A 20,920-nucleotide genomic window follows, 5' to 3' on the forward strand; every position below is an offset into this window, starting at 1 on the left:
GTTACCGGTGGTCAGCGCTTGCTTGGTCCTGTATGATATCGTTTCTCTTCTCTATTTCTTTATTCGGCAGGTTACCCCTATTTCTCCCGTATTTAGTGCAATATTGCTGCTAGACTCAATAAATTGGACCCTCATATGGTGAAGTGGACAGAAGCCCAGCTGGAAGCCCAGCTGAAGCCCAGCCTGTGACAGGAGGATTTCCGTTTTGGGTTAGCTCTACCATTTGTGGACCTTTCTACTATCTGCCTCAGGCTAGTAGATACAACTACCTGCAACTTATCCATCCATCTCCAACTTCCACAATTCAGACACCCCCCGTCTACTCCCCTTCAATGGCATCCACACCTACCCCGCAAACCCCCCGTCTAACCCAGCGAGCCCCGCTCTCCTGCGTGCCCTGCTCCCTGAAAAAGGTCAAGTGCAACAAACGGATGCCATGTAGTACATGCATCCGGAAAGGAGAAGCCAGCCAGTGTCGTCGGGAGAACGTATATCTCACAGGCGGTCGACAGAGGCACGCCTCCTTTCCAAACCTACGTACCGCTCAGGTTGTCCTAACTCTCCACCCAATAGACCGGTGTCAGCACTAGCATTTCGAGATTACGAAGAGGTTGTTGCCGAGAACTTCCGTCTCCGAGCTGCCCTCTCTCAGAGCCAGGGTGTGTTTCCACATGCCACGCCCTCCGCAGAGACCCCCGCGGGTACCTCTGCGGCCTTTGTGCCCGACTCCACCCTGTTAGATTATCTCTCGGAACTATTCAACGCTGTTTGTGACTCGGGCCACCCGAACTCAGTCTTCAGTCCGCAGGACATCCACCTTCCATCCAGGGAGCTCAGCGATAGGATCCTGGCTCATGCGGGTGCCGAGACGACATGGCATCACTTTGCCATTCATTACCCCACCTTCATGGACGAACACGATCAATTCTGGCGCTGGTGCTCGAACGGAGGCGAGCACGCTGACTATGATCCGCATTGGCTGGCTATATACTTCAGTCTTCTCGCCGTACGCGTGATCGTAATTTCGGTACAACAAATAACATCTAAGCTAACGTCCCACAGGAAGTCCTCTACCTCAAGCTCGACGACTGGTGGCCTCAAGACACAGACGCTGCGGGGAGCGAGGCAATGCTACATATCCAGAACTGGTTTGACGCCGCCATCTTCCTTCTTCAGAAGGCAGATTTCATCCGCGCCCCTGACATCCGCTGTGTACAGGCAATTGCGATCCTAGGAGACGTGTTCATCGTCCTAGGCCACCGATCCTGTTTCTTCAACCTCTGGCCTGTGGCAATCCGCACCGCGCAGATGCTGGGGATCGACAGGGAGGAAAATCTAGCAAAGCATCCGCCACTCGAGGCGGAGCTTTACAGGCGTCTCTGGTGGTCTCTGGTGATCGGAGACTGGTACGTACGCCAGCGACGTGGAGATGACCAGATCCGGCACTGACAAACTAATTAAGGCTCATCGTGCCGTATCGAACACCACTCGTGCGCATCGATGATTTCAACGTAAACATGCCCTCCCTCGCCGACGATGACGAGCTCGCAGATGTTGGTGGTGTAATCCCCGCCCGCGCAGAGCCCGATCCCCGTCCAATGCAGTACCAGCTGGCACTAATCGAAGGGGCAAAGATATACTACGAGTTCCAGCAGATGCTCCGGGCCGGAAAGTGGATGGAAAACGACGCGGTGGCGCTAGTCGCGCGCACGGACGAAAAGATCGCCAAACTCATCGCGCAGCTGCCGGCTTTTCTGCGCGCCGATGGCGACGAAGTGACGGAGGATGACGAGTTCCGGTACCCCTGGATGGAGCAGCAGAGGAGCAACATCTGCTACACGCTGCTCGACGGGCAGATTGCGTTCTTTTCCACGCTCACTAGCCTCGGGCCCGCTGAGGCCAATGCTAGATCGAGGGCGCGATCTGTCTGTGTGGCGACAAGTAGAACGATCCTTCAGCTTGCGTTGCAAGGTCGCGATGACCGGATCAAGAACTGGTGAGTAGCGTATGTTTGGTGCTTTACAGCGGTTGTGTCTGACGAGGCTAGGTTCACAATCACGACACTGTTCATGACCTGCATCTCTCTCATCACCCTGCAGCAGGGGGATGAGGGGCCAGACACTGTCTGGGCTGATGTGGAGACGGTGTATAAGGTGTGCGATATTCTACGTGCCAAGGGCTCCGAGAATCGGCTGGCAAGCGCGGCGCTGGAGATATTAGAGAGGGCAATACGGCGGAGGTGGCCGGCCCATCCCAGGCCCATACACATACCAACGTTGTAAATATCCATAGTGGACGTTCCTTTACCCCGGATTCCTGCCAAGGCACTATCCAAGCGGCTTATCTTCAGTGGAGACTCGCCCGGTATCTGGCCCGAAGGTGGCGTTGGAGTATGCGGCACGCGATTCAACCAATTAATCTTATACAACCCTTTTAGTCACCTATTTATTGAGTGCATATGATGCCCTGAGGTGAGCTCTAGTCCTCAACCTTTGTCCCCATCAAGAACAGTGCCATGGGTCACGACCGCGACGCGATCGTCCTGCACGTAGGAGACCATCTGGAGGGGGCATCAACTTCAGAAATCGATGGCAGCAACAGCAACAACAAGTCACAGTCTTGTGCCAACAGTGCCGACTACGCCATCGGACGGGTGGACAGCCTCAAATTCCACTCCACGATCCTGGGTCCATTGCAACGCCTCGAGAAATGGGTTCAAGGGGGCAACTCATCTAGCACCGATGGACCCGAACGAGTTCCAGAAGACCAGAGATCGAACCCTCCGGCTTGGACGGTACGCAGCACCAACCCGAACGCCCCGTTCTACCCGCAGGCCACCGACTAACATCCAAAATTTTCTTCCAGATGATCACGCTGTGGATCTCCATGACCATGAACCCCTCCAACATCATCCTGGGCATGTACGGCCCCATGTTCGGGCTCTCCGTCTACGACAGCATCCTGGTGGGCGTGCTCGGCACCTTCTTCGGCGCCATGGGCCCGGCGTTCGCGGCCACGCTGGCGCCCCTCACGGGCCTGCGCCAGATCGCCATCACGCGCTTCTCGCTGGGCATCTGGGGCGGCCGGGTGTGCGCGATCCTCAACGTCATCATCATCGGCGGGTACGCCATCGTGCAGACCATTCTCAGCGGGCAGACCATCGCCGCCATCTCCGGGGGTCGAGCCCCCGTCTCTGTCGGCATCGCCGTCACCGTCATCACCTCGTGGCTCATCTCCCTCGTGGGCCTGCGCGTCATCCACATCTACGAGCGATACTCCTGGGCGCTCATCTTCGTCCTCGTTTGCGTCCTGCTCGGCCAGTCTGCGCAAGACTTCTCCCCCACCCCGGGCGACCGCCAGGTCCACGGCCCAACCTACATCGGCTCCTGCCTCTCCTTCTTTAGCATCGCCTTCGGCGGCGCAATCACCTGGACCACCATGGCCGGGGACTACTACGTGCAGTACCGCGCGGACACCAGCAAAGTGAAGGTGTTCATACTCACGTTCGCCGGCCTGTTCGCGTCGAGCACGTTCCTCATCGTCACCGGGGCATATCTGGGCGGCACCTACGCGTCCGATCCGGCCTTCGCGACGGCCTACGACGAGTCCAGCATTGGGGGGGTGGTCTTATATTCGATGACGCCGCGCGCCTGGGGTCAGGTCACGGGCGTGCTTTTCGCAGTCAGCTTCAGTACGTGACTCACAATATCCATTTCATACCCTTTCCTGCTCCCTTCCTAACAACCCCACCCAGCGGCCGTCCAATCCGCCATGTTCTACTCCATGTCCCTTTCCCTACAGCAACTCCACCGCTTTGTCATGCAGATCCCCCGCCTCCTCTGGACGACGCTCATCAGCGGCACAATCCTGGGCATCGCGCTCGGCGGGCAGAACGCCGTCGCGGACATCATCTCGAACTTCGTCGCGTTGCTCGGCTACTTCGGCATCATTCTGACCGGCTGCATGGCCCTCGAGCATTTCGTCTTCCGCCCGCGGCTGGGCGGGTACGATGCGGACGAATGGCAGGATCAGACGGTGATGCCCTGGGGGGTTGCGGGGCTCACGACGTTGTTGGCGGGGTATGGGTTGACGTTCTTGGGGATGAATCAAACTTGGGTAGGTCTCTTCTCAGTAATCCCCTGTTGCTGTTGCTGTTGCTGTTGTTTTGTGACTTGATAGAGTGGGCGGAGCTGACGTTTGTCCTTACTACTACTAGTTTGTTGGGCCGCTTGCGAAGCTGATCGGCGATGGGGGCGGCGATGTTGGCCCGTTCATTGCACTTTTGTCGTGTCTGATAATCTTTGCGCCGGTGAGGGCCTTTGAGATTAAGTATCTAGGACGATGAGGTGGGAGAAGGGGTGCGGTAGGGCTGTGGCGATTCGGGTTGTAGGTTGGGAGGGGTTGGGAGGGTATCTTTTTAGGTACTAGGTACTTACCTTGGTATTGTACACACCTACATACATAGACTTACTAGTGATAATTTGATTATCTAGTCCGTAGCAGCATAAACATGTTCCTGGGGTAAACCACAAAGCAGCCCTTTCAAAGCCATCAGTGAGTGGTATGATCTCGGTGCCAGACTGATACTCACACTCATGGTTAGGCTGGGTCTCGGTTGAGATACCGGGTGAGTCTCCACCTTCCGCAAGACATTCAGTACACCCATGCATTAAAAGCAAAGAGGAGCCACTAATCAACTAGGTAATCTTCGATCGCAATTCATCCACGATAGCTACTTCACTCGCCCCTCAATCTACTGTAAAGACAATGGCGCAAGCGACGGCAGCCTTCATCGCCGGCCTCCCAAAAGTGGAGCTCCACGTCCACATCCAAGGGGTCCTCGACGCTCCGCTAAGACACAAGCTCGCCCAGAAGAACAACGTCCCAGACATCGCCGACACCGTGGAGGGACTCGAGCGCCGATATCAAGAATTCTTCTCCGCCTGCTGTGACCGATCCACAGATGTGGCGGAGCTTTCGCGGGGCTTCTTCGAGCTCTTCGAGCGCGGGGGCCGGGTCCTCGTGACCGCCGACGACTTCTACGAGCTGGCGATGCTGTACTACCGGCGCGCCGCGCAGATGAACGTGCGCTATGCGGAGCCCTTTATCGACTTCATGGAGCTGACGCGGTGGGGCGTGTCGCTCGACACCCAGATGGCGGGGTATCGCAGGGCGCAGGTAGAAGCGAAGCGGACGCTTGGGGTGAGTGGGTCTGTAGTCTCAAGAATCCCGAGGATGAGAACGATACTAACGCGCCCAGTTCTGGCCAGGTCAAGTCCGCGTGGGTGCTCAGCTTCTCACGCACCGCAGACCCCATCGAGATGATGGCGGCGTACGAGGACGCCCTCCGCCACCGCGACATGATCGTCGGCATTGGCATGGCCGGGTTCAGCGATGAGAGCTCGCCACTCAAGTTCAACCAGCTCTACACCCGCGCGCGACAAGACGGCTTTCGCCTCACCATCCACTGCGATCCGACGGTCCCCGCGCCGGCCATCCACCAGCACATCCGCGAATGCGTGACCCAACTCGGCGGCGGCGGCGTCGACCGCATCGACCACGGGATCAGTGCCGCGGACAGTACCGGCCTGGTCGATCTGCTGCGCAGAAACGCGATCGGACTCACGATCTGCCCGTGGACGTCTCTGCCTGCGCTGATGCACCACGATGACCCGGACCAGGCTTTCTTCGAGGGTGTTGTGCGCAGGCTCTTTGACAGTGGAGTGCGAATCTCGATTCATAGCGATGATCCGGCCCTTGCGGGGCAGAACTGGGTGCAGGAGGCTCTGGAGGTCGTTGCAGACCGGGCCAAGTTTACACAGGAGGAGGTAGTGCAGCTGTCCTTGAATGCGGTGGAGATGAGCTGGGCTTCGTGTGAAGCTAAGGCGATGCTGCGTGAGGAGATTGTCGCCTACCAGGCAAGTCCAGCTTGATTGATCTTACGGGCGTTGCGTGTCTAGCTGCCACCTGGTTTGTATGGCAACTCGTTCACCGGGAGATACTATGAGCATGGCGATATATGGTGGGGTCGTATTGCTTCAATTTTAGCATCTATCGAGATGCTGCACATAGAATCAGGGCCTGAATGGCTTGCATGAACAAGAAGATACCATGCACAATGCATATAAGTCCTTTTTATTGAGAAGGAGAGTGTCGCATGTCAGCACATAGTAGGTTAGTAGGTAGTGTAGTGGGTAACTGAGATGGGATGGGCAGCCCCGCGGCAGTCACGTGCTCTTGCTTCATTCTCCCTTCGACGGACTTCTCAACTTCATCAATCTCTCCCATCTCCATCTCCATCACTACTATTCGCTGGTTCGTTCGATGGCATGATCCAATGTCAAGATAATTCTGTCATCCCTGATTCATCAGCAAGCAGATGCAATGGACTTGATTTGCCAATCATTGAATTGAATTCTGACACTGACACAGTGCAACGCTGCATCTCCACTCTAACTGCTTAAACTATGCGCATCGGAGACATTTTCAATGCATGAAACAACTTCCACCAGCCCGATTGCCCTGCCTCGAAAATGCTGGATTGTACCAGTGATCTGATATGAGTGAAGGCGACTGGTGCCACTGGTGCCACTGGTGGAGCCCACTTTGGAAGATACTTTTGCCTCGGGCAAACTTTGCATCAGAGGCTTTCCAGGCACTCCACGCCATTGACGGATACGCGGCCAGAGCCCCACACTTTCTGGTCTGATAGCACAAATTGTGCTGCTGACACACCTACACAACCATGATGTGCCCTGATTTTAGCCACATTTGGGTCGGAGACTTATACCGAAAGGGGAGGTGATCAAGGGGCCCGCCCTGGAGGAAGAATGTTCGGCAAGTTGGGGCTGCTCCACCGACTCTTTGCATGCCGAATTTCGAGCGGTTGAACATCTCCACTCTGGATTTCAAATCATGTTTCCAACGGATTCTACCCAGACCGTATAAAGGTCGCTGTTCGTCCGGTCAGGCCCTTATCGGTCTCAGTGTGTCATATTCTAAGATATTTACACATCCTCACCATGTCTATCCCCGACGTTGATATCGCGCCCGCTCCGGGCACCTCCTACTTCACCCCCGCTCAGGATCCTCCCGCAGGTACGGCAGCCAATCCTCAGACTAGCGGCAAGCCGGTGCCCAAGCTCTATCAGCCTCTGACCATCCGCGGTCTTACTTTCCAGAACCGCCTCGGTGTAAGTTTTGTGTCTGCATGCACTTGGTGGGCTCTGTGCTGACTCTGCGGTTTCTAGCTTGCTCCCCTCTGCCAATACAGTGCCCAGGATGGCCACATGACCCCCTACCACATTGCCCACTTGGGTTCGATCGCCCAGCGGGGTCCCGGATTGATGATGATCGAGGCGACTGCCGTGCAGCCCGAGGGTCGCATCACCCCGCAGGACGTGGGATTGTGGAAGGACTCGCAGATCGAGCCCATGCGCCAGGTCGTTGAGTTCGTGCACAGCCAGAACCAGAAGATCGGAGTGCAGTTGGCCCACGCCGGACGCAAGGCCAGCACCGTTGCTCCGTGGATCTCGACCGCCGTGGTTGCCACCGAGAAGGTCGGCGGGTGGCCGGACAACGTCAAGGGACCCAGCGACATCGCCTTTGCCGACTCCTTCCCCCAGCCCAAGGCGATGACCAAGGACGACATCGTCCAGTTCAAGAACGACTGGGTTGCCGCCGTCAAGCGCGCGCTTGCGGTCGGCGTTGACTTCATCGAGATCCACAACGCTCACGGATACCTTCTTTCGTCTTTCCTATCTCCCGCTGCCAACAACCGCACTGATGAGTACGGTGGCTCCTTCGAGAACCGCATCCGCCTCCCCTTGGAGATTGCCCAGCTGACCCGTGACACGGTCGGCCCCAACATGCCTATCTTCCTCCGTATCTCTGCTTCCGACTGGCTGGAGGAGGTCCTCCCGGAGCAGAGCTGGAACAACGACTGCACCATCCAGTTTGCCCAGGAGCTGGTCAAGCAGGGTGCCGTTGATCTGATCGACATCAGCTCCGGCGGTGTGCACGCTGCCCAGAAGGTGAAGTCCAGCCCGGGCTTCCAGGTTCCTTTCGCCGCTGCAGTCAAGAAGGCTGTTGGTGACAAGCTGCTTGTGTCGGCGGTTGGTGCTATCACCAACGGCCGTCAGGCCGAGGAGATCATCGAGAAGGACGGCATCGACGTGATCCTCGTTGGTCGTGGATTCCAGAAGGATCCCGGCTTGGCCTGGACCTTCGCTCAACACCTGGACGTGGAAATCTCCATGGCCAGTCAGATCCGTTGGGGCTTCACGAGACGTGGCGGCACTCCGTACATCGACCCGTCGGTGTACAAGCCGTCGATCTTTGATATGTAATGTGTTATAGATTGTACATAGATAAGCGTTGAACATACATTCGATATTGAGAATTCTACCAGACTTACGGACTTCTTCTCCTTTTGCCTCTAGACAAGAATCATCAACAGTATACGACCACAATCTCTAAATTCTAGCATACTCAAACCGACGCAACCACCCTCAGTCATCGACAGCATACATCTCACATTGACACTTCTATTGCCTGTCTTCCTATGAACTGATCTAAAACATGACCATCTATATCTACAACACAATTCATCCATCAACCCCCTCTTCCCCCCTTCCACAATATAATTCCCGGGAAGATAAACCTACAACCCCGGCGTCTCCCCCACCCGAAACACATACTTGACCGCACTCGCCCTCCCGTCCCTCAAATCGCGCATCGCCCCCTCCACCCCCAACAGCCCGTTCTCGCGCACCTCAAACGGATGGCCCTCAAACGTCCCCTCGGCCAGCGCCCGTCCAAACCACCGACAAAAGACAAAACACAGATCCCGGGCGTCCGCCTCCCCGCCCACCTCGTGCGCACTGCTCACCCACGTGTTGGTCTTCACGCCGGGCGACACGTCATACGGACAGGGCAGCACGTAGTTGACCTGGCCGCCGGGCGCGACCACGCTGCGGATGACGTCGGAGCTGGTTTCGCTGACGATCGTGTCGAGGACGTGTTCTAGTTTCAGTTCACCCTCGTCCGAGGTGGGGACTGCGGCCGCCAGCGCGGCCTTCACGCCGGCGATGGTGGCCGCTGCGCCGGCGCGGTAGTCGACGATCGCGTCGCCCTGGGCCGGGTCCAGGAATTGGGCTATGTAGCTCGCGCCGCGCCCGGCGATGGCGATGATCGGGTGGATGTTGCTGCGTCGGGCCAGTTTGATGGCGAAGGCGCCGACGGCCGTGCTGCCGCCGTAGATTAACAAGGGGGTGCGCTGGGGGGTCGGGCCCGGGGCCGCGGGCGTCCAGGGGAGCGGGAGGCGGTGGTGGTGGTACAGCGAGACGATGGCTGTTAGCGCTGCGAGGGGGATGGTGGCCGCTTCTGTTGTGCTGTTAGTCTGAGTCTGGGTTTAGGGATAGGTCTGAGTATGACCCAAGGGACGGAGTACGCACCCTCGAACGACACCTTGGCCGGGATGTGGAAGGTGGTGTGGCTCCAGGCGACGGCGTACTCGGCGTACGAGCCGCCGGGGGCCAGCATTTCGTGGAAGGCGCCGACGCGGTCTCCGGGCTTTTGTCGCTGTTAGTCTTCGTTGTATACGTTTTGTGGGGGTTGGGATGATCGCGATGGATAGATGCGATAAGAGAGAGGGATGGGCAGACCGACCTTGAACTCAAACACATTCCGCCCAACCTTCTCGACCACGCCCGCGATGTCGTCGCCCTGGTTCACGCCATCTTTGATATGGGCGTAGCGCGCCCCGAACGTCTCGTCGTCGCTCCCCGCCAGCTCGGGCACCTTCCAGTCCTTCGGGTTCGAGCCGGACACGACCACCCGGATGAGCACCTGGTCGTCGTTGATCGCGGGGATCGGGGAGTCGATCAGCTTGCAGCTGGGGCCGGGGAGGTTGATGATTTGCTTCATTTCGGGGGTGTTGCTAGGTGGTTATGGGCTGGTGGAGATGCTGGCAGCTGGTACTACCGTGCCAGACACCAAATAAATACTCGCCCCGTCGGGATGACCCCATTGTGGCTTCACTTTTCTTCAGGGATGCAATTATTAAGCAGGGTGGAGACGGTGGAGGTTTGACGTCACCTGAAGAAGCTTATGTTGGGGTTGTGCAGGCCGGATGGGTGGGAAAATTGCACCCGAGTTATAGTTGAGGTTTGAGGCCCGGGGCAAATCTCCAACGGATGTTGTTCAGCCGTGATCCGTTCTGTCGGGCAACGGCAATTGTTGAAGAAAGTGGAGCCTCCCCGAGACGGGGCAGAAACTATCGAGGATCGACCGGTTTCGACAAGCATCTGGTTTCATATTTACATGTATTCGTCGCATCTCTAGCCTCTAGTCTATAGACGTTCTAGATCTATATCTACCACGCATCACCCATGACGAGAACCAAGTCAAATCATAGCTTGCTCTTGGGCGGGCTGTTCTTGAGGACAGCCGCGTTCCAAGGATAGGGGTCGAACACCAGATCGTTGACCGGGTTCTGGCTGGCCCGGCGGAACAGATCCGGGTAGACGTCGCCATCATACTTGCCCAGACTGCTGTCCAGCTGCCAATCCGGAATCTTCCAGGCATCCACCAGCCGCACGGCGTGGGGCCGGATTTCATCCAAAAGCTTCATCACTGCGTTCTCCCGAGCCAGGCCGATCTGGCGGACCGTGACCGCGCTCGACGAGAAGAATTCGGAAGCTTCACGCTCCAGAGTGTGCAGAGCGTACAAGCGGAACAGCTTCTGCAGGACCTCGGTCGTCGCACCGTCCACGGCCGCCGCCACCTCTTTCGAGTTGACAGCCTCGTAGAAGTTCTTAACAGCCAGGTACTGGGAGTGGGCAGTCGACAAGCGCCAGAAGTCGACCAGAAGACTGTTCCATGAACGCTTCTCGACGTCCCGGTGCTTGAGGGCCTCGAAGGTCATGTGAGCCGTGCGCCAAGCAAAGGCAGCCACAATGTCGGCATCGTTCCCGAGGATGTCAAACGAAGCGCCCTTGTCACGGCGGTTGAGGTAGGTCTGCAGAATCTGGGAGGTGTCGTTGCCGGTTCCCTTGCCAGCAAGAACAGCACGAGCAGATTTCAAAAGCTAGATCAGTCAGCGGAAATGTCTTGGCATATCGAAACAATCACGTCACTTACGTATCTTGCCACCTGCTGCGTCAACATGTAATTGTCGCCTTCCCAGGTGAGTGTGGGCAGATAATCCGAGTACCAGGGTCCAATGCCGCTGAAGCTGCTGTATCCGTGACCACCGCAGGCACGACGGCACACCTCAAGACCTTCACCGGCCGTCGTACTAGCCAATGCCTTGAGACCGCAAGACGTAGCATGGAGATCGGCCAACAAATCCGCTCCAGCCCTCAACTGCTCAGGTCCGGCACCACGCTTGTCCTGTCCCGGCTCCGAGGCAGCCTTCATGCGGATCTGGTTCTCCTCGTAGAGTCGCTGCATGCCCCGACCGGTGAAGTGCAGGGCATACATCGACGCAAGCAAGGGAAGGAGACGGATCTGAACCATCTTGTAATTGAGCACCTGATTCTCTCCTTCGTGGCTCTTGGCATCGCGATCCTGGAACTGTCGACGCACAGCACAATACCGGGTGGCGATGGTAACACCACGAGCAAGGACACCACCGGCTTGAAGGACAATGTTGGAACGGACCCAGGTCATGGTACCGTAAACCAAGGAAGGGGAAGCTGGGCGCTGGTACTCGCTAGTCGCCTGATCCACGCGACAGAAGCGAGCCAGCATATTCTCATGAGGGATCTTGACCTTGTTGAACAGAAGGAAACCATTGTCCATCGTGCTAGCAAAGTCAGTATGATCATCACACAACCACATGACGGTCGGTACTCACTTGTATCCGAATTTCGGTCCGATATCACCCACGTATACGTTCTCCAAAGGCTGATGCGTCTCCATGTCACGGATCTGCACAACGAAAGGGTGAGGACCGTAGTTCTTGCCCTTGACGTAGAGCTGCGCCATCACCACTGCGTGGTTGGCAGTACGTCCCAGCGAGCCGATCCACCATTTGGAGGCAGTCAGCGTAGGGGAGTGGATGGTAAATGTCTTGTCCTCCGGGTTCCAGGTCGCGGTGGTCTCAAGCCCGCGGACATTGGACCCGTGACCCAATTCTGTTTGCGCATAGCATCCCAAGATCTTGTAGTTTTGAGCCGGCTCGTAGAAAAGCTTGTGTTGCTCCGGGGTGCCTTGTTCCCGCAAGGTGACCTAGCGCAAAGAAATGCCAATTAGCATTCGGCCCAACCGGATGAGGAGAGAATTGTTCCCAAACATACCAGAAACATGGTGGCGTGCAGACCATACGGCGTAGGCTCTGAAAGCAAGTCATTTGCAGTGTGGAATTCGGCGTCCGACCAGCGGTTTTGCTCAGCCAGCTGATGCAGCCGCTTGGCCTTGGCCAGGGACCGTTGAATGCGCTCGGTCCGGCCTAACGTGTGGTTGTCGGACTTGTCAAAGACTTTCTCCGACTTTAGGATAGACAGGATCTTGTCTTGACGGTCAAGGAAGTCTTTCGTGTGAAGTAGCTCGCCGAGCTTGTCCACTGCGACGTTAGACTGAGCACGCTCCTCTTGAAGCAAGTGTGAGCCCTGCGGGTCGGCCGGCTTCAGGGCCTGAACCCAATCGGGAGGTGGAGACGGCATTGTAAGATTGAATGAATCTGGGGGAAGCAAAACTGTGGAAAAGAGCTGTGGAAAAAAATCTGGGGGACAGGGGGTGGGGAAGGCGTTATAAAGAGGCCAGATTCCGGGGGGGGGGGTGGGAAGTGGTGAAGCGAGAATAAGCCCAGCAGCGTTGGGATTATTCGGTCGAGACCCGTCGGCTGTCGGCGCTTCCCAATGCAGTAAGTACCGAGGCAAGTAAATGGCAGCCTTGATGCCTGAATACGGGGAGGGGTGAAGGGGCAAAATTGCCGACTGGCAATGCTCCATCGGACCGATCTTTACCGAGTCATCCTTCCTCAGCTGCAGTGCATCGGAATCCTTTCCCAATCAGTGCAAGCACTCGTGGTTATCTGATCGCTATCACGAGCTGAGATCAGCACCATTTTGAATCGAAACTGGTCTCATGGCTTTAGATTATCAGGACTGCGATAAATCGGAATCAGCTTCACATGTATTGTCACAAGCCATGTGAGTTGTTTGTGCTGCTGCTCTGCCTGGCCAGCATGAGGTGAAAATATATTGTATTTGAGAATGAGATCACGGCACCATGTTGCTGCCAAAAGCTCCAGTCGTAATACCAGACGATCACAGGCTTGTCTACTATGAAGTATTTCAGTTGCATGTTTATCGAGGTGGACTTGAAATTGAGTGCGAATTTCCAAGTGACTAACCTGAGGCCACAAACGAGACGCCGGTAGATCCACTCTCACATGTTGAAGCTGAACCAGCATGATCCACGTGCACCTCTCACACGCTTGCTCTCAATGCCCGTAAAATGAGGCTCAGTCTACATTCCGATCAACAACGATTGCATCCTCTGTATCTCTTGATAGCTCCGCCATAGCTGCAGCCTGCTGCGAATTCCCGTATGTGTCTGCATACCGCGCCAACATCCACTCTTGCACCGTGATGGGAGGGTATTTGGCCGCCTCCGTCCCCCCCTTGCAACTCGGGATACACTCCACCAGAAAGTCCGGATTGCCCGAGAAGAAGAACGGGGCACTGTATCGCTCCTCGCCACTTCTGTTGATTACGCGGTGGAGGTTGGATAAATATCGATCGTTGGTCCAGCGCATCATCATGTTCCCCAGGTTGACCACCAACGCGCCGGGAATAGGGACAACATCCGCCCATTGAGATGCCTCGCGGTCCCAGACCTGAAGTCCGCCTTTATCGTCCTGCAGTAGGATAGTGAGGCCGCCGAAATCCGTATGCGCGCCGATGCCTGCGAGATCGACTCAATACTGCTGCAGTTGTCGGGGTGTTCATTTTGCGTACCTCGCTCCAAACTCGACTCGTCTGTTTCCTGCGGCGGGTAGCGCAACAACCGCAGAATGGTTGCCGATTCGCGGCAGAATTCATCGAACCAATCCTCTCTCAGATCCAAGGTCAATGCTAGTATGCGGAAGATCTCCCGAGACAGGTAGGTCATGAGGGTGTGGTAGTCATTGACCACAGCGCGGAACCGCGTTGGATCTCTGATTTCGGCCGGATATTTGTTCTCACCTTGCGAGAACTTCCCAGCCTTCACGGCGGGATGGTTCGGGGCTAGCTCTCGGCACAAATAAAACCCTTCTTTCAAATCGCCGGGTCCTCGTTTTTCGAAGTTCTGTGCGCGAAGGCGTTCGTACCCCAGGTTTGGTGTGCCAATGTCTAGTGGTTTACAGGTCAGCCTGCCCCTAATCGTTGAAGCTAAATCGATGATCCTATGAGTAATCTACCCATGCTGTATTTCTCTTTCACCTCAATCGGGAGACTGAAAAAATCTCGGGCCTGCTCGAGAACATTCTGTTGAATTCCGAGGGGAATGCCATGGTTGACCAGCTGAAAGAATCCATGTCTCTGGCAAGCTTCTCGAATCTGCCGAACGAGAGTTGCTTTCTTTTCTGGATCGGATTCGTTCCAAACTACAAAGTATTATCAGTCATGCATAATCTCCACATCTGATATCGGCTACAAACCCCCAAAGTCAATGATGGGCGGTGCTGTTGCCATGGTGCTGATGTTGACTGATTTGTGTTGAGGTCAATGAAGTACTGCGGGGTAAGCGTTTGGACACGTGGGTTTGCATCCCCTGGCTCTTAAGCTACTCTGATGAATAATGATGCACAGAACTGAAGAAGTGTCAAGATTGAGCTAAATTGCTAAGCATCGAATGGTTCAAAACTGAGTGGGCTGGATATAAGAAACGCCGTCAAAGCTTGGAAAGAACGCCATCAGGTTTGAGAATTGACAAATGCCTCCTTTGGATCTCCTTGATTGAACGGCATCTACATCACGTTAGCAAGGGATCGCATTTCATAATTGGGAGCACTTACCCAGCTAGTGCCATCGTGATCATGAGCTCGTTGCGCAGGATCTGAATGGCCAGTTCCACACCCTTCTGGCCGTCGTACTGAAGCCTTGCCGTTAGCAATGCCATCGCTGAAGACGAGTGAGGATACGTACCGCCAATCCCCAAATCGGAATGCGTCCGACAAAACAGAAATCTGCACCCAAAGCAATGGCCTTGAAGATGTCGGAACCGCGTCGAATGCCTCCATCGATTGCGATTTGAATACGACCCTTAGCAACCGGTGCGCATTCTCGAAGAGCATCCAGGGTGGCTGGGACACCGTCGAGTTGGCGACCCCCGTGGTTGGAGATGATGACGCCGTCCAGACCGTATTGGATGGCGAGCTCAACGTCTTCGGGGGTATATACTGTGGAGAATCAATCAGAGGTGGTCCCGGACGAATCAATTGAGGCTTGCTCTTACCTCCTTTCAACCAAATCTGCAGTGTTGTGTTTTCCCTGAGCCAGGGAATGGTGCTTTCCCAGTCCAAACTCGGATCTAACGCAACGTCAAGTCAACGATTGCGGGCATCATCGTGGTTCAAATTTCCAACCTACCGTACTCAGTCCGGTTGGAAGCATCACGGCCGCAACTTAAGATATTCGGCCATTCCATATCCTCCGGCAGGGTGTAGTTGTTCCGGTGCTCATTCAATCGTTTGCCTAAAACAGGCACGTCCACCGACAAGAAAAGCGCCTTGTAGCCCGCATTTTCCGCTCGGCGCAGCAGCTGCAGCGTGATTGAACGATCCCTTAAAACACACATCTGCATCACATATGGATTCCCACGGCCCTGACTGGCTACATCCTCTAGCGAATAGTTTGAATATGAGGAAAGACCCATGCAGATGCCATGGTTGGCAGCAGCGCGTGAGGTCGCCAACTCGCCGTCAGAGTGCGCAAGTTTGTGTGACGCCGCCGGGCTGAATCCGATGGGGAGGGATACCTGTGCGCACGGACGAGGTTAGTATTGGTACGACAACCTCAATGGGAAAGAGTGTTGTACTGTACCTTCGTGCCGAGAACCTCAGTACTAGTGTCCACCTTGTCCACGTTGATCAAGATGCGCGGTCGGATCTTGTACCGGTCGAACGCAGCCTCGTTCTCACGTAGTCTGAAGTTGTGTTAGGGATGTAGGCGTGACAATCGAGTCGGACCTACGTGATGAGATCCATGGCACCCTCATTATAGTATTCTATAGCGCGTCAGCTGGATGCGTATGCTGGCCATGCTCGACGCAGTAGCACACCTCTGACCATCACAGGGAGGTTCTGGCTTCCAAGAGCTTTCAGATCTGCGATGCAGCTGACATTCTTGTCATAACTCACTCCACGGTGGGCCATTCTCAATGGGCTGAAGAGGAAAAGGAATCGGAATTGGAGATGATGACGGTGAGAGAGCAATGGCTAGACTGCAGTGAAGGGTGTTGCACCCAGCATCTTGTTTGGCGTTATATGAGAGAGAGGAACACCGGCGCATGACACTTTTTTGGGACAGGATTTCCCAAAACGGTATCAGAATTGCGATGGTAAGACGCAGCGCATCTACTACGCAAGAATCCGCACCTCCAACACCGATCGGCAATATCGTCTAGTATAGAGAGATATCGCATTCACCTAGAGATGTTTTGACTCCCGAGGCAGGTCGTCCCCGGGACCACCTTCCTATCCGGGACTGCTACTCTCGCCCGCCCATCTCCTACATCGCGGGGTCTTTTCTTCCCCCTCATTCTTCATCTTCATCTCTCATTGACAGTACCATATCGACGGCCAGAAATTTACATCGAAGCAACAGACACAATTCTGATCAAGATGGCGAGGATCTTCCTGTAAGAACGAACACCCTCGCAGTCGTCCACGAAATCATGCTCACCACTCTCCAGAACTGGTGCGTCAGGCTACATTGGCGGCGATGTTCTCCACGCTCTTCGGTCAGCTCTACCCAAATGCGATTACAGTATCCTCTTGAGAGATGAAGAGAAGGCAAAGAAAGTCCAGGCTGCCTATCCTAACGTGCGCGTGGTGATTGGGGATTTGGACGCGGCTGCTGTCATTGAGAAGGAGGCTACTCACGCAGACATTGTCATCCGTGCGTTTAACCCCTCTGAATTCCATGAATCATATTGCTAACCTCATACTCTCCCTTCAGATGCCGCAAGCACCAACCATATCAAGAGCGTCGAAGCCATCGCACGCGGTCTGTCAGCAGAAGCTAGGACAAAGCCTGGTCAGTAGGGAGCAATGGTCGATTCGAACGGCGAGCGACAGCTAATAATGATGTCAGGCTACTGGATCCAGATGTCCGGCGCCAGCGTTCTTTCCATGCCCGACATTGAACACAATACTTTCGGCCAAGCATCAAGCAGCATTTACAGTGACGTCGACGGCGCGGAGGAGTTGCACGCGCTAATTAAGCGTTACTCATCTAAGCGCATCGTTGACAACTTTGTCGCCAACTTGCCTCCGACGGCCACGCGACCCAAGACCGCTCTCATGTTCGGCCCGATCATCTATGGTCGCGGCCGAGGCATTGTCAAGCAGCGAAGCATTCAAATTCCCGAGCTTGCGCGGGCAAACCTGCAGCGTCGGGAGGGTGTTCAGGTGGGCAAGGGCGAAAGCACTTGGAGCAACATCCACATCGCAGACTTGAGCAACATATTTGTGAAGTTGGTGGAGAAAGCACTCGAAAATGCTGACGGCGAGTTGTGGAATGAGGATGGACTATATTTTCCGGTGAATACCGCGACGCTGGTGAGTGGATTGACCGTTCGTGCTATACCCCAGCCGCTAACAGCAACTAGTCCTTCAAGGAGATCTCACAGCGCATCGCACAGGAGGTCTACAAACTCGGTCTTGCAGATTCAGCTTCTGTGAAGGAGGTTGACCCTAGCGAGGCGGACTCCATCACGCCCCATGCTGCAGTTATTCTTGGTACGAACGCGAAACAGGTGGCTCAAAGAGCTCGCCACTACTTGAACTGGGTGCCCGAACGACATACGTTGGAAGAGGAGATTCCCCTTGCTGTCAGCGCTGAAGCAGAGACTTTGGGCTTGGCGTAGCTTCTAGACTTTGAATAAAGCAATATATCTCACTCGCCCATAATTACAAACTTTTTTCAATCCTTTATGCCTCTTTCTTTGATTCGTCTTTAATGTCTGTTCGCATTTGCCTTTCGGTTTAGAACATAAATTAGATAAGAAAGGTGGCTTATCTACACAAGTCGGCACTAACCCTAAAAAGCAGGTCCTTCCGACAGGAATTGCAGCGAAAGAGGAAAGAGGTTCCGCGGAAAGTGAGGGGTTGCAGATTGTGGTGCTTCCTGATATAGCAACACGCCTTTCCATTACCCCAGATTCTCCACGATATCAAATCTAAGTCTCAGACTCGATCATCTCCCATCACATCATTGCTACGATTGACAATTACTTCCGATGTCATGGCAGGATCCAAGGCATCAGGCAACCGATCCCGTCGCACCCATGCTTTGGGAGCCTGCAAGACCTGCCGTCGCCGGCATGCCAAATGCGATCAACGGAGACCCTCGTGCCAGATGTGCCGGGCCAGCGGGGTGACATGTGAGGGGTTCACCGATGATATTCGCTGGGTTGCTGCGCGCAAGCATCAGTCGCCGCCGCGATCGAGGGACTGGAAACTCAAGAAAGATCCGGCCAAGTTGGGCCCGAGACGTCTTCTGTACACAGGTGACTTGACTCTGCCTCATCTCCATGATGGCCTCTAATGACTCAATTCAGAGCAGTCACGGCTTTCTATGAGTGATGCCTTGAGCGCGGAACTGGTGTCGGGGTCTATCGATGCCTCCTTAGCGGAGATCGATAGCCGGGCGAGGGATTCAGACCGACCTACCGATGAAAGCATCGTGGTCGGGCCTTTCGCCGTGCTGGATCTGTCGGGCACGAAGCATGAAAAGACTGCCTCGCAGCCAGAAGGATCCAGGGACACGGAGGTCGTGAGCCCTCCGCCGGTGCCAGCACCCCTGGTTGAAACCAGCCCGGTTGTAAGCCCGTCACTGTCGCAGGACTCGATTGCTTACATGAATGATCTGCTACAATGGTCGGATCTCTTTAGTATCGATCTCCAAATGCCAGACTCCATGATGTCAACGGCTTTTGACATTGGTGATGCTCTTTTTCTCGAGCCAGACGCACAGGCTGCTGTCAATGGTGGTGCGGTAGTGACAACAGATCCAATCCTCGATACAACTGGGGAGCAAGAAGGAACGTATTCGACCTTGATCCCGCAGCTACCCTCGACCTTGGCCAGTGACCCAGTCAATGTGCTGGCTGATGCCCACTTTCTGCTGCGACATTTCCAGGATCATGTCATCTCGCGCATGTCAGCTATTCCCCTTGAGCAGAAGTCTCCGTGGAAAATCACGAACGTGCCTTCTGCAGTGGTGACGTACAGTGATTTGACATTTCTAGGGTCGCAGAACATCAGCCACGCTCGCTTGGCAAACCTGTATTGTCTTCTAGCATGTTCTGCACTGCATCTGACCGTCAATCCATCAATGACTACATCAGAGTCTCGGGGCAATTGGCAGCCAATCGCCGAGCATGCATATAATCTCGCGAAGGACCATATGCAGACATCGCTAAGACATGAGATTCAACCCAAAGCTGCCAAGTACAAGGATCAGCTGATGGCCATCTGTGCCTTGACCGAATTTGCTGTAAGTCCATGCATTAGTCGCAAGCCACGGGTACGATATCTTACTCACGCCGCGCAGATCATCAGCGGCCAGCAGCAAGACGCAAGATGCTATATGGTCGACGCTGAGCGACTGCTGCGCTTGCGGGGCCTCTCCAAGCGACGCATCTCCCAGAAAGCCCGCCTCCTTCACCATGTATACACTTGGCTTCGAATCATCGGGGAAAGCACCTACACCCTACACGACTATACCCCCTCGGAGCATTTCATGAACGCCTTGAAATGCTCGTTCCGATGCGAAAAGTCTGATAGCAACAACAGACCCAACACCACCAGCGAACAGACCTCCCGATTAGACGACTTCCTCCGTCTAGCCCGCGGCCCGTCCGACAGCGACCTGAACATCAACGAACCCAAGAGCCAAGATGTCGGTCTCCATGATATCCACCTCCAAGACTCCCGTAGCTACCCAGACACTCTGTATCACCAGATATACGGGATCCCGGAGACCTGGCTGAGTCTGGTCTCCCAAACAACACGCCTAGCCAACGTGATGGAGACCTTCCGAGTGGCCCGGCGGACACCGCAGGTCAAGAAAGCCAGCATCGAGGCGTGGGATGCGCTGCACCGCCGCAGCGCCCGGCTCGAGAATATGGTCTGCGCGTTAGCCTCGCGCAAAGTCGAGAGCGCGAGCACGTCCCCGAATCTCTCAGAGGTGTGCTCCCAGGCGCACGAGTACCTCCTCGAGGCGCTGAACTCGGCGCTGGTCATCTTCTTCTACCGTCGCATTCGCGAGGTACACCCGCTGATCCTTGAAGGCCACGTCGACAAGGTCGTCACATCGCTCAGCAAATTCGACGCTGCGTTGACCGAAGCAGGACAGACCGGACCGGGCACGGCGTGGCCACTGTTTATCGCAGGGTGTGAAGCGACCACTCCCGAGCGACGGTGCGAGGTTCTGAAGCTGCTGGACAAGGGAGAAGCGCGGTGCGGGTTTGCGGGGTTCCGCGTTGCGCGCGAGGTCATGAAAAAGGTCTGGACGCAGCAGGACGAGCACATCACTTCCAGTCGCGGCGAGTCCATTCCGACATGGTTGGACGTGACCAAGCAAGGGCAGATCTGGCCTATCCTTGCTTAGATAGGCTAATTGTAGTACACTTCACGGTCTATACGAGGTGACGAAATCATGACTCGGAATGCGACTAAAAAGTCGATCTCACTTAATCTTAG

General features: G+C 55.3%; 10 protein-coding genes across 10 annotated transcripts; 6 read left to right on the forward strand and 4 right to left on the reverse strand.

Annotated features, from left to right (window-relative positions):
- The first annotated feature begins 34 nt into the window (after window positions 1–34).
- On the forward strand, window positions 35–2,574 carry BO86DRAFT_126683 (Zn(II)2Cys6 transcription factor). The gene is made up of 5 exons (XM_025666070.1): window positions 35–514; window positions 574–1,006; window positions 1,063–1,406; window positions 1,463–1,996; window positions 2,048–2,574. Exons 1-5 carry the CDS (start codon window positions 333–335, stop codon window positions 2,280–2,282), a joined length of 1,728 nt encoding a protein of 575 aa, XP_025526357.1. The 5' UTR covers window positions 35–332; the 3' UTR covers window positions 2,283–2,574.
- BO86DRAFT_316077 (purine-cytosine permease family protein) lies at window positions 2,516–4,345 on the forward strand (the record flags this gene model as incomplete). Its single annotated transcript, XM_025668119.1, has 4 exons — window positions 2,516–2,794; window positions 2,866–3,691; window positions 3,755–4,116; window positions 4,217–4,345. 4 exons carry the CDS (start codon window positions 2,516–2,518, stop codon window positions 4,343–4,345), a joined length of 1,596 nt encoding a protein of 531 aa, XP_025526358.1.
- A 147-nt stretch (window positions 4,346–4,492) lies between these two features.
- On the forward strand, window positions 4,493–5,933 carry BO86DRAFT_364762 (adenosine deaminase family protein; the record flags this gene model as incomplete). The annotated part of the gene is made up of 2 exons (XM_025670021.1): window positions 4,493–5,202; window positions 5,271–5,933. Exons 1-2 carry the CDS (start codon window positions 4,768–4,770, stop codon window positions 5,931–5,933), a joined length of 1,098 nt encoding a protein of 365 aa, XP_025526359.1. The 5' UTR covers window positions 4,493–4,767.
- Window positions 5,934–7,022: 1,089 nt separating this feature from the next.
- BO86DRAFT_419983 (NADH:flavin oxidoreductase/NADH oxidase) lies at window positions 7,023–8,348 on the forward strand (the record flags this gene model as incomplete). Its single annotated transcript, XM_025675172.1, has 2 exons — window positions 7,023–7,193; window positions 7,251–8,348. The coding sequence occupies 2 exons, from the start codon at window positions 7,023–7,025 to the stop codon at window positions 8,346–8,348; spliced, it is 1,269 nt and encodes a 422-aa protein (XP_025526360.1).
- A 314-nt stretch (window positions 8,349–8,662) lies between these two features.
- On the reverse strand, window positions 8,663–10,169 carry BO86DRAFT_433136 (zinc-binding alcohol dehydrogenase family protein; the record flags this gene model as incomplete). The annotated part of the gene is made up of 3 exons (XM_025675820.1): window positions 9,670–10,169; window positions 9,456–9,573; window positions 8,663–9,384 (listed from the first exon to the last, which is right to left on the reverse strand). The coding sequence occupies exons 1-3, from the start codon at window positions 9,925–9,927 to the stop codon at window positions 8,663–8,665; spliced, it is 1,098 nt and encodes a 365-aa protein (XP_025526361.1). The 5' UTR covers window positions 9,928–10,169.
- Window positions 10,170–12,779, reverse strand: BO86DRAFT_126767 (acyl-CoA oxidase). Its single transcript, XM_025666071.1, has 4 exons — window positions 12,303–12,779; window positions 11,861–12,234; window positions 11,143–11,809; window positions 10,170–11,089 (listed from the first exon to the last, which is right to left on the reverse strand). Exons 1-4 carry the CDS (start codon window positions 12,666–12,668, stop codon window positions 10,412–10,414), a joined length of 2,085 nt encoding a protein of 694 aa, XP_025526362.1. The 5' UTR covers window positions 12,669–12,779; the 3' UTR covers window positions 10,170–10,411.
- A 293-nt stretch (window positions 12,780–13,072) lies between these two features.
- BO86DRAFT_449043 (isopenicillin N synthase family dioxygenase) lies at window positions 13,073–14,959 on the reverse strand. The gene is made up of 5 exons (XM_025676681.1): window positions 14,651–14,959; window positions 14,411–14,596; window positions 13,968–14,342; window positions 13,361–13,914; window positions 13,073–13,289 (listed from the first exon to the last, which is right to left on the reverse strand). The coding sequence occupies exons 1-4, from the start codon at window positions 14,682–14,684 to the stop codon at window positions 13,472–13,474; spliced, it is 1,038 nt and encodes a 345-aa protein (XP_025526363.1). The 5' UTR covers window positions 14,685–14,959; the 3' UTR covers window positions 13,073–13,289; window positions 13,361–13,471.
- BO86DRAFT_400772 (alpha-hydroxy acid oxidase) lies at window positions 14,884–16,366 on the reverse strand (the record flags this gene model as incomplete). The annotated part of the gene is made up of 8 exons (XM_025673724.1): window positions 14,884–14,959; window positions 15,008–15,084; window positions 15,138–15,391; window positions 15,448–15,522; window positions 15,582–15,969; window positions 16,035–16,137; window positions 16,185–16,218; window positions 16,273–16,366. 8 exons carry the CDS (start codon window positions 16,364–16,366, stop codon window positions 14,884–14,886), a joined length of 1,101 nt encoding a protein of 366 aa, XP_025526364.1.
- A 405-nt stretch (window positions 16,367–16,771) lies between these two features.
- BO86DRAFT_364779 (uncharacterized protein) lies at window positions 16,772–18,081 on the forward strand (the record flags this gene model as incomplete). The annotated part of the gene is made up of 5 exons (XM_025670022.1): window positions 16,772–16,851; window positions 16,906–17,111; window positions 17,172–17,249; window positions 17,307–17,773; window positions 17,824–18,081. The coding sequence occupies exons 1-5, from the start codon at window positions 16,835–16,837 to the stop codon at window positions 18,079–18,081; spliced, it is 1,026 nt and encodes a 341-aa protein (XP_025526365.1). The 5' UTR covers window positions 16,772–16,834.
- Window positions 18,082–18,380: 299 nt separating this feature from the next.
- On the forward strand, window positions 18,381–20,828 carry BO86DRAFT_449044 (Zn(II)2Cys6 transcription factor; the record flags this gene model as incomplete). Its single annotated transcript, XM_025676682.1, has 4 exons — window positions 18,381–18,723; window positions 18,775–19,261; window positions 19,304–19,712; window positions 19,770–20,828. The coding sequence occupies exons 1-4, from the start codon at window positions 18,459–18,461 to the stop codon at window positions 20,826–20,828; spliced, it is 2,220 nt and encodes a 739-aa protein (XP_025526366.1). The 5' UTR covers window positions 18,381–18,458.
- Between the last annotated feature and the right edge of the window lie 92 nt (window positions 20,829–20,920).

This window comes from Aspergillus japonicus (genome assembly GCF_003184785.1).
Source record: "Aspergillus japonicus CBS 114.51 unplaced genomic scaffold BO86scaffold_34, whole genome shotgun sequence".
Taxonomy (NCBI): Eukaryota; Fungi; Ascomycota; class Eurotiomycetes; order Eurotiales; family Aspergillaceae; genus Aspergillus; species Aspergillus japonicus.

Coding starts and splice junctions, on each gene's coding strand:
- BO86DRAFT_126683 (XM_025666070.1), top strand. CDS start 333: ATGGCATCCACACCTACCCCGCAAACCCCCCGTCTAACCCAGCGAGCC. Junction 515..573: donor CTCACAGGCGGTCGACAGAG/GCACGCCTCCTT, acceptor TCCACCCAATAG/ACCGGTGTCAGCACTAGCAT. Junction 1,407..1,462: donor TCTCTGGTGATCGGAGACTG/GTACGTACGCCA, acceptor AAACTAATTAAG/GCTCATCGTGCCGTATCGAA.
- BO86DRAFT_126767 (XM_025666071.1), bottom strand. CDS start 12,668: ATGCCGTCTCCACCTCCCGATTGGGTTCAGGCCCTGAAGCCGGCCGAC. Junction 11,810..11,860: donor GGACCGAAATTCGGATACAA/GTGAGTACCGAC, acceptor TGACTTTGCTAG/CACGATGGACAATGGTTTCC. Junction 11,090..11,142: donor CGCAGCAGGTGGCAAGATAC/GTAAGTGACGTG, acceptor TGACTGATCTAG/CTTTTGAAATCTGCTCGTGC.
- BO86DRAFT_449043 (XM_025676681.1), bottom strand. CDS start 14,684: ATGGCAACAGCACCGCCCATCATTGACTTTGGGG. Junction 14,597..14,650: donor GCCCATCATTGACTTTGGGG/GTTTGTAGCCGA, acceptor AATACTTTGTAG/TTTGGAACGAATCCGATCCA. Junction 13,915..13,967: donor CGAGTCGAGTTTGGAGCGAG/GTACGCAAAATG, acceptor TCGATCTCGCAG/GCATCGGCGCGCATACGGAT.